The 17,813-nt window shown below is 41.6% G+C and overlaps 1 protein-coding gene across 6 annotated transcripts in view; it reads left to right on the top strand.

Moving 5' to 3' along the window:
- LOC143843452 (uncharacterized) overlaps positions 1-17,813 on the top strand; it is an 85,610-nt gene that overhangs the window by 25,570 nt on the left and 42,227 nt on the right. For 4 of the 6 annotated variants that reach the window (XM_077349511.1, XM_077349513.1, XM_077349512.1 and 1 more), the window contains one exon: positions 139-235. The exons of the other annotated variants lie outside the window; for them this stretch is intronic. In XM_077349511.1, coding sequence (XP_077205626.1) covers positions 201-235 — 35 coding nt within the window. In that variant the 5' untranslated portion in view covers positions 139-200. The remainder of the gene's footprint in view (positions 1-138; positions 236-17,813) is intronic. 6 annotated transcript variants of the gene reach the window in all.

Here is a 17,813-nt window from a genome sequence, read left to right as displayed (position 1 = left end):
TGTGGCTGTGGACATTTATGTTAGCTGATTTGTATCAACACAAGATCATTTCCTTTTTGTACCCATGCAGTTGGATGCATCCTTTAATTGACCAAATCATATAGAATGTGTTATCTGCTATTCGTTCCTCTCCTTCAGTGCTTGTGCAGTCAGTGTGAGAAGAGGCTGGAAGAACAGTGATCACAAGACTAGCTGAGTCCATGGGCAAAACCAGAGGTACACTGAGAAACTTAAGGTATCAACTAAAAAAAAAACATTTCCCCTCTTTTTATTTGGTGACTTTTAATACTGGAGACAGCAGTGGTAGACAAGTGGTAGCAACAGAGAGAAAGTGCATGAAACACATCTAATTCTGTGAGAAAATTGTGCATAACAAATGCATTTGAATTTACTTGAATGTACCTGAATGACTTGCTGGCAAGTAGCACATTAAACAAACTGTTGGGTGTTTGAATATATCTGTTATTGAACTTCATAAGACAAAAATGTATACTTAGATTGGTTCCACATAGATCTATCCAAGGCCAACTACATGACTCCTACATCCACCAAAGACACAACAAATTTATTAAGTTGGTGGTAGACTGAGTGGTGGGTATAAGGGAAGCTTGCTTTGCCAAGAATGTTCTGCTACTAACTGGCTGTAGCAATGCCAGCTTCCACTTGATTCACCTCTTGACATGTATTTTGAGCAGTTGCAGGGCATAGCATTAGTTCTTGAATGTTCCCTCATTGTCATGATATCAGAAAAAACTGGCCTTGTTTTCAGGATAACAAGTAAATGAAAAACAAGTTGAATTATAAATCTGAAGTGGGTGTTAAAGATTGTTCGATCTTTTACTTTTTTTTTTTTTTTTGCAAAACATACCCCCAAAGTGAAAAGCTGGGAGGCACAATGTATGTAGACTGAAGGAAAATTCTGTCTTGGGTACACAGTTATGATCAAATCATACGCTTCCTCTCAAGAAGACCAGGGTGACACACCCATAGTTTCATTCATTTTTCTCCATAACAACCCTCTAAAGGAGGTTAGGCTGGTAGTCACTAATCTACTGAGATGGGCTGTCATTAGCAGCATGGATGAGAGGGGATCTGTACCCAGATCTCCTTGGCCCATATCTGACATTCCATCTACACTGGCTTGCAATGGAGTGTTTCTCCAGAGGGAAGGATTTTCAACTGTGAAGTGTTACTTTCTTGTCTTGCCTCCACTTCTGATACAGTCCAGTATGTTCCCTGTCCATGAGAATCATCTGGTGTATCTAAACCAATTACTCTCACATAGGATGATAGTACTCTGCTGTACATGAAATCGTCTCATCCAGTAACTATGCATTTTGGCTAACTTTGCCCAGAGGCCAGATTTGCATGTGGGCAGAAGGCTCAAGCCATGGGAGGAGAGTGACTAGCTGTACGTAGAGAACCAGCATGGTACAGTGGCTAAGAGTGGCACCTTCTAATCTGAAAAACTGGGTTTGATTCCACACTCCTCCACATACAGCCAGCAGAGAGACCAGTTTTCTTAGAGCTGTTCTTGCAGAGCAGTTCTGTTAGGGACTGTCTGTTGTGGGAAGAGGAAGGGAAAGGTATTTGTAAGCTGCTTTGGGTAGTGAAAAGTGGAGTATAACAAGTTCTTCTAAATTGCTTTTGACTTTTGATTACTTGAGACACAATGTTCTTAATCTGCGGACAATTGGGGTCACCAGGGGTGAGCAAGTAGACTTGTATGGTCCTTCTCCTCTCCCATTTCTCTTTGTTTCTCAGCAAACCATAGATTGCCATCACTTTAAAACCAAGCAAAACTCATAAAAGAACATACATTACAAAATGGTGTGCATATTACAGAACTCAAAAGATTACACGTGATTTTGTGCTGCACACTGCTATCTATTTTATGATATTAGACAACTAGAGACCTGTATGACTAGTTGCTATTTTTTTTTGCATTGAATATATGAAGAGTTCTAGAATACTTAAAAGTTTGTACAGTGGTACATGACAGTGAGGTCTAATCATAGGGATTAGAAGAAGAAAGAAGAGTTGGTTCTTATATGCTGCTTTTCTCTACCAGAGGAGTTTCAAAGTGGGTTACAATTCACCTCCCCCCTGTGAGTTGCATGAGGCTGATACAGCCCTGATATTACTACAGGGTCAGAACAGCTTTATCAGTGTTGTGACTAGCCCAAGGTCACCCAGCTGGCTGCATGTGGCGGAGGAGTAGGGAATCAAACTCGGTTTGCCAGATTAGAAGTCAGCGCTACACCAAGCCAGCTCTTTGGAGGGTCAGGGGGGTGTCTGCAGACTGAGGTGGCTACTTGCAACTTCAAGAAACTATAGTTTGGGTGAGGTGTTGATAGCAAGCTATGGTCTGCTGAAAACCAGGATAAAGTGGGAAAGAACAAAAGGCAAATAAGAGATGGGAAGGCTCCAGCACAACAGGAAAAGCTTGGCTTGGCCATTTCCAGCAAACTGAGCCTATGACTCAGCAAACTAAGTCAATGGGAAACTGAATGTTCTTCACTAATATCGGCAAGTCATCTTTTGTGCTCAGAAAAAGAGTCATTAGGATTCCAATGCTGATGATTTTCAGTGAAAGAGGGGAGAAAAGTTAGGTCAATAAACATACTTCTTTGGAGGCAGTCATGTTTACGTTCACAAGGCAGATGTTATATAGTCAGTTCAGTTCACTACTATAGCCATTATGTTCTATTTATGTTTCACTTTATTGTTTGTTCGTTTGTTTGTGGAGGGTTGTTTTTTTTACATTCCTATTATTGTTTCATTCTGGGAGAGGAGGAGGATATAATATATTCATCTTTATTATGCAAAGAAAAAAACTTGGTGTGAAGCATTTAATAAAATGCTGCTTCTTCGCAGCCAGAAGTTATACAGTTAGCTATTCTTACATTAATGTTCCTATTAAAAATGGCTGATGGCTGCACTGACCAAAATGGACATACTGCTCAACAAAGCTGGATGTGGCACTTTATAGACTCCATGATTTTATGATGAAACCGTCCGGTTTGACAGAGGCTTGGTTGGCATACATGGCTTCCTGTGCTGCTTGTTCTCTTTGTTATTCTGGTTTTCAAGAATGATCTTTGGATGAAAAAGAGCACTCTTGGGACTTAGAACAGAAAATTTCTCATTTTGGAAAGCGACCAAGGATGGAAGAACATACCACCATGCCACGTGGTGGCAGGCAGCAGTATAACTAGATTCCAGAAATGTCAGATTCATTAATTGAAGGCAGAGCTGTCAGTGAGTATTAACTCAGGTGGTCAGGGCAGGTACCTTCTTGCCACAGACTTTGTCACAGTCTGTTTCCTGAAGATGAAAATGATAGAGTGTTCTGTTGGTATTCTATACTGTTGGAGCCATTCTATACTGTGATACTGTGTCTGCTAGAGTATGGGGCTTGTTGTTGTCATCAGCCATTCAGTCATGTCTGACTCTTGGCGATTCCATGGCACAGCTGTTACCATGATCCCCAATCCTGCACTGCCTCTCTCAGCAATGCGATGCTCTGGCTGGTGTCCACCCTGATTGCGTCCAACCACTGAACCCTTTGCCGACCTGTTTTCCTTTTCCCAATGACCAATCCTAGCATAACTGCTTTCTCCATTGAGTTGGATCTCATGATAGGGCCAAAGCAAGTGAGCCGGAGTTTTGTGATTTTGCCTTCCAGTGATGTATCAGGCTTTATGTGTTCTAGTATTTCCTTGTTTGTGACGTTTGCTGTCCATGGAACCCACAGAAGCCTTCTCCAACACCACAGTTCAAATAAAACGATAATTCTCTTGTCCAATTTTTTCATTATCCAATTTCACAGACATAAGTGGCTATTGGAAATATGATAGATCTAACTAATCTACATTTGGTAGTCAGGCCTATGTCCTTGCTTTTCTAAGTTCGGTTCAAGCTTGTCATTGCTGAATGCCCCAGAGCAATTCAACATTTTATTTCCATACTGAAATCACCACTCACACCAATTTGTAATGCAAGAAAAATGAATTTTTGAACACATTTGATTTCTTCACCATCAATTGTTTATTGTGACATGTCTGTTTTTTTGCAGTGGTCATTATTTTTGTCTTGGGAACATGGAAAGCCCACAGTTTAGCTATTTCTTATCTACAAAATTCCTAGTGTGTCTTTTGGCAAGCTTTGGTTTCAGTGTGAGGACACATTGGTTGTCTGAGCTCTTTGGAAGATACAAATGAAATAACCTTCCTTTTTCTAAACTCTGTTGTATCTATATCAGACTGAGGCTCTGAAGGCTGGTTCTCTCGTTGGACTGATTATGCAGTCTTGGTGTGCATGATTGCAGGGATGCTATTGTGACTGTCAGAGTTGTTCTGCCAACCCATCTTGAAATCTACCCTCCCATTTTCTGCAGTATCCAGAGAGAATGGACATGTCCAAACATGGCCTAAGCCATTGGTCTCCAACCTTTTTATCACCAGGGACTGGTCAACACAATTTTACTGTCTGCATTCTCCATTCAGTTTCTGTGTCCCTGCATATTTGTGAAGTGTCTGTGTTTCTGAGATGCTGTAGGGAAGTAGGGAAGAGGCAGCTAGGAGAGATAATGGCTGAGCAATACATAGCTAATAGGTATTTTGCCCACCTAGAACATTTATTTATTTATTTATTTATTTATTTATTTATTTAGTTAGTTAGTTAGTTAGTTAGTTAACTTCTATATCAAACAAGTTATCTTGGGGCAATGTACAACATTTGGTCCATAGACCTCATTGCATCACCATAAAACAGTAAAAAATACATAAATATCCAGTAAAATTGGAATAATTTAGTCCACGTATGCGCCACATAACATCACCTCTGATTAGCGTCTCTGTTCATACCTTTCCACCAGACATTACTTTGCTAAGGTAATTAATACCCACAGTGAATAAAAAATCCCAAGTCTCTGTGCAACTCTGAGGAGGAGATTCACCCTCTCATTACAGCTGTTAGCTATCTTACCGTAACTATTGACTAGTTTCTTATTTTTTGTGCTTAATCTTGATTTCACACAACTACCTTTCATCCAATACTTCCTGTATTCCATGATGGTGTTTTGTTCATTCCTCTTACATAAAAGATCTTCCTACTGAGAAGTCAATTACTGTATCAGAGGAAGTGAGCTCTATATCACAAAAGACTTTGATAGTCTGGGACCTTGATACTTGTGGGCCCACTTATTCCTCTATGCCCTTCCAAGGAGACTATGCTCCAGCACACAAAATCTGCTAAAGGTCTGTGGCTCCAGGGAAGTAAAGTTGTCCTCAGCCAGAGCCAGGGCTTTCTCAGCCTGGTAGAACATTCTTCCAAGCAAGGTCAGGGCCCTGTGGAACTTCAAGCAGTTCTGCAGGGCCTGCAAGAGAGTTGCTCCACCAGGCTTATGGTTGGGGACTGTAGAACATCAATGTAATTTTCTCTCTCCACACATATGGACGTATACAGATGGGCATATTCAACAACATCTAGCTGTCACAGGAACATCTTGCCTTAGCACGTTATTTTGCCCCCACACATGTTTTTTGAGAAAGAGTGGCATGTTCCTAGGCTTCAATTCATAGTGCTTATACTGACTTTAATAATTTTAATCAAATGCCATGACTATGTCTTATGAGTGTATCTCACATGCTGTAAACTGCCCTGAGCCCTTGGGGAAGAACGATATAGTAATGTAATAAATAAATACTATAATAAAATGTTGTTCACCTTTAAGGTGCCACAAATATTCTGTTTATTTTTGCTGTGAAGGGAACTTCTATCTAATGTGATAATGACTCCTGGTGGAGGATTTGAAGTCTCTCATTGACTAAATACAGTCTTTGGGATGTATGTATGTGTGTGGGTGGGTTATTCATGTATGTGCCTACTTGTCTATTTACAAAGCAGGGAAAGAGTAAATGAGCGTTTATTTTTACAAAACTGGGAAATTAAGGTATCTCTCTGTATGGAGGGGCACCTTTCTGCCCATTCAGAACCCTGGACAGCAGTCTGTTGGAGCCAAATCATGGGTGACAAAATCCACAGACGACTGGGCATTTCTTTGCTTCTCTGAGTTAGTAACGCTGAAAGGTTCGCAGGGCACCTGCAGAAAGCTCAGCAAAAAACATAGCAACAATTTATTCAAAGTTACCTTTCAGACTTTAGACATCCTTGCCTCTCTTCACTGGATGTCCCTTTCCCCTGTTAAGCCTTCTTTCCAGCTAGCAACACAGTAGGGATCTAGTGCCACAGATAAATTGTTTCATCATAATTACAGAGAAAAATAATTTTTAGAGACATGCCATAATGTCATTCAAGAATCCAAACAAAATTATTAACAAGCAAATTGAACCCAACCCAAACCATAATGAAATATCTGGGCACATCCTTATAATCTTACTTGGGCTCTGCTCCTGAAGGCCTATCTTATTGCAGTGCAGAAATGTATCATTTCTGCCTAAATCCACAGGTGCATAGAAAGCTGTAGGTAGAGATAATTCTAAATGAATAATCCTCAGTATAAACCAGCAAGATTTTCTTTGCAGTTACAAAGGAACAGAAATGTATGCTTCCGTTGGAAAGAGTAACATCATATCCTTTATTGTTTTAGTATGCAATCAAATCCCTCATCACAACCCTATAATGTAGATCTGTTTAATACCCATTTCACCAGTGGGGAACTGTGAATAAGAAATAATGACTTGCTCGAGGCTTTCCAGCAAATTTATAGCTGAGCTGAGCTAGGATGAAACCAGGTTTTCTGGATTCAAGTCCAAAACACTGTCTATTGGATCACACAGTAAATTTACACTGTGGGTAGTGTCTGCATATAAGTCTCTTAAAACAGAGCCAAGCATGTCTGAAATCCTTGCCTTTTGAAAGCATGAACACATACATGAAATCATCAACCATGTTTAGAAAAATGACTAAGTGGCCAAGAACATAAGATAAAAGGTGCCAATCAGAGAGAGAGAGACAGAGACAGAAAGACAGAGAAAGAGAGAGAGAAAGAGTCCAGCAGCATAGTAGTAGGCAGAAGAACAAGGAATGGCCCAACAGAAACTGTATAAACTGTAACAAAATCCATTCCTGTTGAAAATCTGGGCAGGATATAAATTGAAAATGTGTATATAAAGGCTTGAATGGTGGCTTTATTCAAGAGAAAGGGATGAGCTGTCCAGGACACAATAGGGAGAGAAATAACAAGTGCCAGTGAAGCTTGCTCAAATCCAAGCCAATGACCTCCCTCCCTGTGACCCACAGCGGCCCAGGTAACACTGAAATCACAGTGCTTGGGGAGTGAAAAGGTGAGATTGAAATCCTACTGTAGGTTTCTGGGCCAGCCTGTGTAGCTGTCACTCAGATACAATAGGAGAGCGATCACAGAAAAAAATGTGTATCAGCATTCACAAGAAAGCAATTAGCCTTGGTCTCACACATTGGTTGGGTTCATGGCCTAGCCACGCAGGTGTGTGTTGTATAGACCTGAGAGATAAAAGCTCATATTCAAAGGGGAAATTGGGGGCCGGTGGCATCATATGAATGAATCAAAAACTATTTGTACTCAGTCTCAGGCTGTTCTGAGCCTTAGTACTTTTGCAGCTCAAGGGCTCTGCATAGGACTGCGCTTTCTATGAGCTTGTATCTGAGATGAGATGTAAACCAGAAACCTTTCATATCACAGCTCATTTTCTCAACACCTATGTTACCTTGATTTCTAGAATACATAGTGATAAAGATTTTTTCTTCCTTGTTGAGAATTGTAACTTTCTGGAACTCCATGAGAAAACATAGCATATAAGGGTGGCAGAAGTCTCATGATAAAATGATGGTTCGCATGATGTTTGAAGTTTCCCAGAAATCTAAATGCAGGCTGTTACCTGAAAAATATATCTTGAAGGGAATTGATATATATATATATATACACACACACACACACACATATACACACATATACACACATATACACACATATATATACACACACACATATACATGTATGGGTGACACATATATATATATATATACATATATACACATGCACAAGAGGCTGGATAATGCAAGATCATTCTACCTATTTTTATGGCATACTTTCCCTGGGAAAAACCTTTTTTTTAAATAATTATCACAATTCAGATTACACTCAAGGAGATTTGGGGAAAATATTAGAGTACATTCAAAACTCACACATAAAAACATACAGGTTCCTAAGAAATGAATTTATTAACTTATTAACTTAGGCAGATCATGAGTTGATGGGCAGGAAGGGATGTGCCAGTGTTTGTCCTTTGTGGCCCTTCCTTGCATTCCCAGGGAATTGCTAATCACCACTGTGGGATGGTAGGTGAATTCCCTCCAGGCCAGGCTGAATTCTGGAGATTTTTCATGGGGGGATCACTTGGGCATGAAACTGGGGCCACTGTGGGTGAGCAGGTAGTTGTGAGTTCCTACACTGTGCAAGGGGTTGGACTAGATGACCCTGGAGGAACCTTCCAACGTTATGATTCTATGAAATAAAAGGAGGAAGATGGAGGAATATTGGGCAATAATAATATTTACCTAATCCAGGAGAGCTGCAGGATGGGGGGAAAGCCCCAGTTAGTATTGCAGGCTGGATTTTGTGGAACATGAGAAAGAAGATGGTAGGTTTCTGATCTAATTTTATAGCCAATTTTGCATCTAAAGGGCATAGGAATGGGTGACAGAATTAAGAAAAGAACTGTCAAAATGGCTTATGTGCATTCATGGTTGAACTAGGCTCGGCAATGAAATTATTGTGGGCTTTTCAGGTATGTTTCAGGTAGTCTTGAGACATTGGCTAGATTTGCATACTGGCCAGGAGGAACTGCTGGAGGTGGTGTCAATAGAACCTTGATGTACCAGCTATTGTGAGACAGGTAAGGAAATATTATTCCATCAGAAAGAACACAAAGCTAAAAACTATACAGAGTTGTTACGAGGAGATTGGCCATTGAGCCAAGAGTCATTGCAGTCCTCTGTATTGGGTGGGGAGGAGAGGAGACAGCCTTTGCCTTTCATGGTGCAAATTAGTTGCATAACTCTGATGACAGCCAGGAAGTCTCTTGTTGGAAACCTGTCTCCATACATAGAGCCTGCTTTTGGACTTATTTCTGGCATGTAAAGCATTCTGGGTAGACCATCTTGCCTTGGACATATTTTGGTTACAGTGCAACAGAAATGATATGGAGGTTTGGAGCCACACAACCCCACTGGCACAGTAAAGGGCTTATCTGGGCTCACAACAAAGCAATCGAAACAGATTTCAGATACAGGTGACATTTCATCTCAATGCTAAACCAGGAGATATTTTAGCCGAAGACATTCTAGTATTCCTGTTCTATGGAAGGGATGAACTTAGAATGGAGTTATAAAGCACTTTTAGGTTGACAAGACTTGGGAGTTCAAAAAATTTTCAGGCCAACATACCAGTACTGGTAGTGATTATTACTCATTAGTCCTTCTTTCTGTAATCAGCATTTCATTTCTTAAACAGTGTGAACTTAAAAAGGACAGTGAAGGCCATATTTTTATGGGAAAAACTGAAGCGAAAGTACATGACTAGAGTAACAGACCACTGTCTTTTTGTAGATCCATAGCAGACCCATCACCAGACTTCATAACTATGTGTAAGCTCAGAAAAATACATTTAGTGCTACCTGAGAAACAATACTTTCATTAAAAAAAAGAATTCTATGATACCAGCACATGTTGAAAGCAATGGAATTTACAAGTAGTTCACTTTGACCGTATTATTTTCTAGCTCTTATGTTTGCAAAGCTGACTTTGAAACTGTGCAGGCAATATCTGATGAAACAGCTGAACCAGGGGGTGGGGAAAGGAATCAATAGGATTTCCATTGGCCAGGAGCCATGAACTCAGTAGCTAGCACAGCTTTCTCTGCATTCCCCTAAGAAGAAGTAGAACTAGTATAAATTATGTAAATAAACAAGTATATGCAAATTTCCTCACTAACACTTCTATTTACATTACATAATTCTTTTGTGTAATTTATTCTAAGGGCAGAATTCAGCTACCTTGGTTCAAAATTCTAGACACCTTGGTTTAGAATTTTAATCTTTAAAAACAAACAAACAAACATAGATTACCAAGCATTCACCAATACAAAAGTGCACTTTATTATGGCAAATCTGTGGACCAAAACAGTTTGCAGGCACATGGGGCACCAAAGGAGAACCACTCGTCTTGATGACGTCAATAGTACCCACTAACCAAGTTGAGCTCAAGAGGTTCCATTGATTTCAGTGCGAGATTTTTTTTAGTCTTTCCTAAAATTTCCCATTGAAATAAAAAGTGGAGTCAATTAAAAAAGGAATATTTAGACAGCCTTATGTCAATCAGTTTATAAATAAGACCTACGTGTTCTTTTTCAGGAATACGGCAGTGCTTGTTTTTTTGGACAATTAAAGCCATTTGGGGACAGAAACCATTACTAGATATGGCTCCATTTCTGCATGAAAAAGGAACAGGGGATAGAATTCTGAGGGAGACGTACTGGCAAAGTCCCAGGGCCTTGAATCCCATCAAACGGGGAGCCCCATACTAGTGCTATGAAGTCCACATCACCACATTTAGCCGGCCTGTCAGTGGCAAGGATTGCAAAAGAGCAAGCAATGGCTGATTTATGCACCAGTGTCTCTGCTCTATTCCAGCAGAGCTGAAGTGCCGGTTTTCCTGTACTGGGCCCCATCATGGTGTGAGATTCTGCCAAAGTGCGAGTGAGATGTGCGGTGGGGAGGGTATCAGGGGTGGTATTGTCTACACGCAAATGCTCAACTTTATGTACTTTTAACTAGAGGTGTAACAGATGGTTCCGTTTCAGTCCAAGCAGTGGAGAACCGTGCCCATTCTGCCTGTAGCCAATCAATCCAGCCACTCTGGGGGAAAAACTGCAAGCTGGGCTTGGAAGCCTGGCTGCCAGCAATCCAGAGGAAAAGCTTTTACACAGGCTAATGTGGTCGGCTGCCATGTGAAACTGGGGAAACGAGGAGGATGGGATTAAAAATACATCAACGTAAACAACCTCATGCTGGGCTTTGGTCAGGAGTAATGGCTGGGAGACGAGAGGAGCAGCCACCATTTGGAAAATTAAAAAATGTGCTTTGGCCCAAACCATTAACACCCGATCATTTTAAACTGGCAGGCATAAGGGAAAGGGAAATTAACGACTTTATGAGAAGGGAGCTGCCAATAGAGGAGTAAAAATTTGATGTTGCACAAAATGGCTGTAGCAGGTTGTCTTGGCCTTTTAAATGCTTCAGCATCTGCACATGGCTTCTGGAGCCAGCCTGCGCAGGAAATTGGCAGAGCAAAGCCAAGCCCTGCCCTCAGCATCTCTTTGTCTGCCTGTCTGTAGTATAATAACTTTTGGGAGCAATGTCAAATCCATTCAAATATTTCAGCAGATGCCCTGAGCATCAATGGATAGATCTCTCTCTCTCTCTCTCATTCTCACTCTGGGTTTTGGACATGCTTAAAAAAATATCATACACCAGTGAAAAACTTTAATCTGCTTGCCTTGTTACTTCCAGATTGCAGGAAGACTTGCGGGTAGATGGGGCATGCTGGAACTGGATAGTAAAGGGGGAGGATGGCAAACAATGGCAAACCTGTAAATCATGAAGATTTTCTACAGGGCTGCAAGCAGGACACAGCCCACTGGGTATTTATGATGGTTCACCAGGGGTTCAATTGCCTGGGACTGCAAAAGAGGGCATGGTGGATGCACCTGAAGGCCATGAAATACAACTAATGGCCCGCATTCTGCTTGGAGGGTCACAAATTGAACAGGTGACAGGTGACCAGACTGGGTTATAGCCTGCCACTTCGAGACCTGGAGTGGGTGTTCTCCAACTTACAGTCCTGGGTGTAAACCACATTGGCTGAATGTTGGTGTCTGCAGGAAATAAAAGCTACTGTCCTGTTGATTAGGCAGTGGCAGAAGACCAGACTCCTCATGATTATACTGGGTCTGGCCAATCCAAAGTCTTCATAGTGCCTGCCAATCACACAGTCCAATGTTGCCCACCCCAAATCCATGCACTGCCTGTAGAGAGCTTTGCTGCCTGGGCATCATGATCTCTAAGGTTGTGGACTGACCAGAATAAAAACAAACCTGCCGCCTTCTTTCGTCTTTCCTTTCAGTTGCCAGATCAATTAGTGGCAGGGCTTTTTTTATCCCTCATTTTCTGAATGTATACCTGCAGAGTTTTAGCAAAGGGTCCATTTTTGGGCCCAGAAAGAACTGCTGTGCTCTGCTTCACTGTCAGACCTGCCCTGAACTCTACACAAGACTCAGAGGGGTTCTGCCAGCCCAGAGACCCACCGTTTGATTTCATAAGTTGGCAGCCCTTGAGCTCATGAGGCCAAGTTCCAAGCCAACTGAGAAGTCCCTAGTCCAAGCTGTAGAGTCCTTAAGCCTGCTTCTCTAGACACATTGCTAATGGCCTGTACAGTACAGCTCTTGCAGTGCCATCATATGCAGCTCTTTTTGCCACTCTCTGGAGTGAATCTGGTACTAAACCACGGATGCCACCTGCTCTTCATCCAGGATTCTTCCATACAACTTTATGCTGCTTTTGGGGCTTCTAGCAGTTATTGCTGTAAAATGATACTTCAGCAGGACATTAATAAACTTTCCAGCATCACTGCTGTATGAGCAGAAGACTTTTAAGAAATGATCCTCAGAGTTCCCTGAAGTTTGGGGTAATAATTTAAAACCACCCAGGTCTTTTCTGTCACTTCAAGTTCTAATCAAGAAGTGGTGCTTATTGTACTGAATATTTCTTCTGGGTGCTCCCTTTGTTTATATTTATTTATCAAAAGTTGATTCACACACAAAAATATACTCTTATCTGCATTGTCACCAAACAATATGCTATAAAATGGGCACTCTGGGCCATATTATATAGATCAGCACCTTTGATGTTGCAATTTCATTGCAAAAAGTTAGAATAAAAATATTCTGCCTCAGTTTTCCATGATTTGGGCTATAAGCCTAAACATACTTGGCTACAAATCATTTCTGTAAAAAGAATGTGATATTTGACAAAGCATATCACTACAACGCAGAGAGAATGTCTTCCCATCAGCAGGCAGCCTTGTTCAGATCAATGCTTGTAAAACCCTGTATGGGAAGGGTATGTGTGTGCACACATCGGTGTATGGTCATTCTTCCAAAACCAACAAAAAGGTTTTGCACAATAATCCACAAAATAATAGCAATTCAATCAGCAGAAATCAGTTTAACTGAATTTCTAGAATGAAAGAAGTTACTGGGCAAAATGGTTCAAAGTTTGTCTTAAGTAAGTTGTGGCTTGAGCTACATGATTGCACATTTTCTAGCTCAGTTGAATCTAGAGTCTAGGTTCTAGACATTGTGATAAGACAGAGCCAGAGTATTCAGACAATGGCCTTGTCTGTTTAATAAAGTTGTGATTATAATGTGCACTGGTTTGGTTTCCTAGTAGTCTCTAATATTCTGATTAAACCACTGATGAACTTTTAAATTTCCAAGTGACTCAAGATCCCCTTCCCACTTAAAACATAATCTGTGACTGCCCATGTAGCATAACTTTCTGTCCCATGTTATCAATTAGCACATATCAAGAACCAGTTTCTTAAGTGCTGTATCTCACAATTCCAAACAATACAACTGCCTCACATCAAAATACTGCAAAGAAAGTTGTTGTGGGCACTTTCAGAAACTTTGCTTTCATGATCCTTGAGTTGTTACTTTTCAGCCATGTAAGTGACAGGAACACTGAAACGGGTGAGGGATGATGCCAATAAATGACAGCCCATTCAGCCAAGAGACATCTGAGAAGCATGTCCGCCCATTTCCAAACCCTCCCCCAACCACTTGCAAATTCAACATGGCTGTCAGGCCATTCCTGACCTCATTCATCAATTGACACAGTAATGCGGTGCTGATAGGAGAGCACAGACAGAGAGAGGGAGTAAGCGGAGACGCAGTGTCTCTGAAAACTGAGAGGATGGAAGGGGGCAGAGAGCAATGGAGACATCTGACCTGGACGCTGGGACAGCAGATAAATTAGATAGAGCATAACCCCACGGAGATGCATGCTCCAGCTCATGCAGCAAGCATTAAGGATGAATTATTTTCAAAGTAACAATTCACCTCTAACTGGAAGGACAGGGACCTGCTGACATTTTAACTGTGACCGGGGCCTGCTGGTGCCCATCCCCTATATACTTTGAGAGATGAGACATGGGGAGAGAAGAACCAAATGAAAGCAAAAATAGCTAGAGGTCCTTCTGTTGAGCCTGTGCTTTCATGAGGGTCAAAGCTGAACTCATCAGAGGCAATGATTATGCTAATATTGGGCCAAGCAGAAAAGCTGGCTTTTTGTGCCCTACTTTTCACTACCAGTTTCCAGGTGGGACCTGAGGATCCCCCAGAATTATATTTCATCTCCAGACAATAGAGATCAGTTCCCTTGAAGAAACTGGATGCTTTGGAGGGTAGGCACTATAGCGGTATACTCCACTGAGGTCACTTCCCACCTCAGATCCTGTCCACTCCTGGCTCCATCTCCAAATCCTCCAGGTATTTCCCAATCCAGTTGGCAACTCTACCCAAAGGAATCTTGAAGAGATTTACAATCACCTACCCTTCCTCTCCCCACAACAGGCATCCTGTGAGATAGGTGGGGCTGAGAGAGCTCTGAGAACTGCAACTGGCCCAAGACTACCCAGCTGGAGGAGTGAGGAATCAAACCCTGTTCTCTAGACTAGATGCCACCACTCTACGCCATTATACTGTATGGGCTCTCAACCCCCTTTTCTCCCCTCCTCTCAAGAGGCTGCAGCCCTGGCCCCAGCCTGGAGGAATGAGCTCCTGGATGAGCTGAGGGCCCTGTGACAGCTTTCAGCATCCTGCAGGGCCTGTAGAATGGAGCTCTTCCACCGGGTCTATGGTTGAGACCAGCCCAGGAAGATCTGATAACCCCCCGGCAGAGGAGAAGGAAGATCTGAATTGGGAATTTCCTACCAGCTGACTTTGCTGTGGGTGATGGGTCGGCACTTGGGGTTCCCCCTTGAGACTGGATGATAGCTAGCTCTATGGGATTTGGAATTGTTGCCACCATAGGTATTTTTAATAGGCATTTTAATGGGACTATATTGTATATTTTATTGGGGCTTTTAGTGTGACCCGCGACAAGCCAGCTTGCTGAGAGCGGTGGGGGATAAATTGAAACATAAATTTAAAAAAATAAAAATAAAACATACCAGTCTGGAATGGGAATAAAGATCACCAGGACACACTTTCAAGTAAATGTGTTTTGGTTTTGTTCCAAGCCTGTAATTTCCTACCAGGCTCCACATAGCACAGCTTTGCCAGGCAAGGGACCTGCTCTATAGATTTTACCTGCATAACAGTAAACTCTCCAACATTCTCCCCTACTTTGGGGAAATGATGGAGAACTGAAACAACCTGAAAGACTACAGATTCCTGCCCACCCACCCCAGTATGCCAAAATGAAGCATAAAAGCCCCACAGGGATTACTGCTGTCCCCCACCCCATTTGATGCCAACCACCTTTGAACATTCCACACACCTTGGGTAATGCACTTTCAATATACTTTCGCAATTGGGAAGTGCATTGAAAGTGCATTATCTAACATGTGTGGAATTCATGAGCAGCAAGAAGGGTCTATGAGACTCGATCCTGTCCACATACTCAAACCAAAGTAATTTAAATTAATGAAACAATTATGATAGAGAGAGGTTTTGGATATTTCTCAATTATAGATATTATGAAGAAGATACACACTGGGAAAATATTAATATTGAAATTATTGAAGTAATGCATTGAGAGCTTAGTGAATATAGTACTTTGGCAATATCTCAGAAATATGACATCACATTTTGGGGATAAAAAGTATCCCCACTCTTCCGATTTCAACCAATGCAGTTCAGGGTTGGTGTCACGGCAGGCTTTAACACCACAAAAGTGGTCTCACATAAAGCTTCACTGAAAGCAGACCCAATGTGCTCTGTTGCCTGGTTCAGGTCATACAAATCATGTTTTTTCCCCCTTTTAATGGTCCCCCCAAATGATGTAGCTTCCTTATGAGTTAGATCAGGATGGACATATCCACATATGATTTTGGGGGGCAGAAGGGGTGTGTGATCTCCTTTAGTACATCTGATCCCACATTGTTTTTCCTTAAGTGCTGAGGCCTGCATCCTTCCAAAAATGTTTACTAAAATAATACAGTGTTCGGTCCCATTGCTCAGTCTGACACATTCTCACTGGGGAGGAAATACAGGGGCACCTTATACCAAACCAGACCATGACTTCAGGCAGATAGTGGGATTGAACACAGGCTGGACAGACTGGTGAGGCCCAGTTGAAATCAGCCAATAGCTATTTCTCACTATAACCTAAATCACAGGATTTTTTTAAATGAGAGATGCACTATTCATGTCATCCTGAGGTCCTTTCAGAAAGATAATAATGATGATAATGACACAGCCCTCCTGTTAGGCAACCAGGACAGAAGCCTACTGGAAGTGGGATCTTCTGTAAAGCAACCAGAATAGGGCCCTGATTCAGAAAACTAGTGCTGATAGCAAATATTCACTTATTGCAAGACAAAGAATGAAACAGTCGACCACATGGTCAGTTCCTGCAGTAAAATTGCTCAGACTGACTATGAAGACCCCCATGATAAATTGCAGCTATGTTGCACTGGAATATTTGCAGGACGTATGACATACCATCATCCCAAAATTCATGGGAGCACAAATCATTGAGAACGATGAAACAAAGATTCTTTGGGACTACTGATTGCAAATAGGGAAACACCTAGAGCAGGGGTGGCCAAACTGTGGTGCTACCGATGTCCATGTACTACAATTCCCATGAGCCCCTGCCAGCATGAGAACTGTAGTCCATGGACATTTAGAAAGCTACAGTTTGGTCAGCCCTGACCTAGCAAAACAAAATAATCCCAGGAAACAGTAGAATAGAAAAGGAAGAAGAGGAGAAGATCCGAAAATACCAAGACCTATAGGTAGAGTTAGAGGACTTGCGGTAGAAGAAAGTTACCATTGTGCCAGTTGTCATTGGAGCACTTGGAGCAGTACCCTGAGGTCTCAAGAAACACCTAGGGATTTTGGGCATTGAGCAAAAAAATACCAGCTCAGCTCCAGAAGACAGTGTTTTCTGGAACAGCAAGAATCCTAAGAAAAAATTGGCTAGATATCAATTAGTATGATACCATCTACCAGTGAAATATCTGACAGTGACAATTCATAATAACAACAATAATAACAACAATCTGTTATCTTAGCCCTTCTTCCTGAGATCCTATAAGTGGAGAAGTTATATGTCAATGCACTCTGCTATTAAAATTTGACACCTCCCAGCTATAATACCATCAAATGTTAGGAACAGCAAATTCAATACTATTTTAATTAGAAATGTAGTAGGCGGTCCTCTGTGCTATGCAGAGACCATTCTGACAAGTACATCTTGCTAATTCTCCAGTCCTATTTCCTGCTGCCCTGAGGATATTCCACACTAATACAGACCTCAGAACATTATTGCTCGGCTGAAGAGATCCGTTTAAAGGAATGGCGGCCAGCCATCTGCTAAAATTCTTACTTGTCAGCATCTCCTTTGTCCAGAAAATACTTTGACATGCTGCCCTCCAACAGTTTCAAGCAGGATATTTTTATACCCGGCTCAGCCTCAATGGATGACACTTCCTTTATCTTCTCTTGTTTCACCAACAGGCCT

This window comes from Paroedura picta, chromosome 8 (assembly GCF_049243985.1).
Source record: "Paroedura picta isolate Pp20150507F chromosome 8, Ppicta_v3.0, whole genome shotgun sequence".
Classification (NCBI taxonomy): Eukaryota; Metazoa; Chordata; class Lepidosauria; order Squamata; family Gekkonidae; genus Paroedura; species Paroedura picta.
This window is presented reverse-complemented; position numbering and strand designations above follow the sequence as displayed.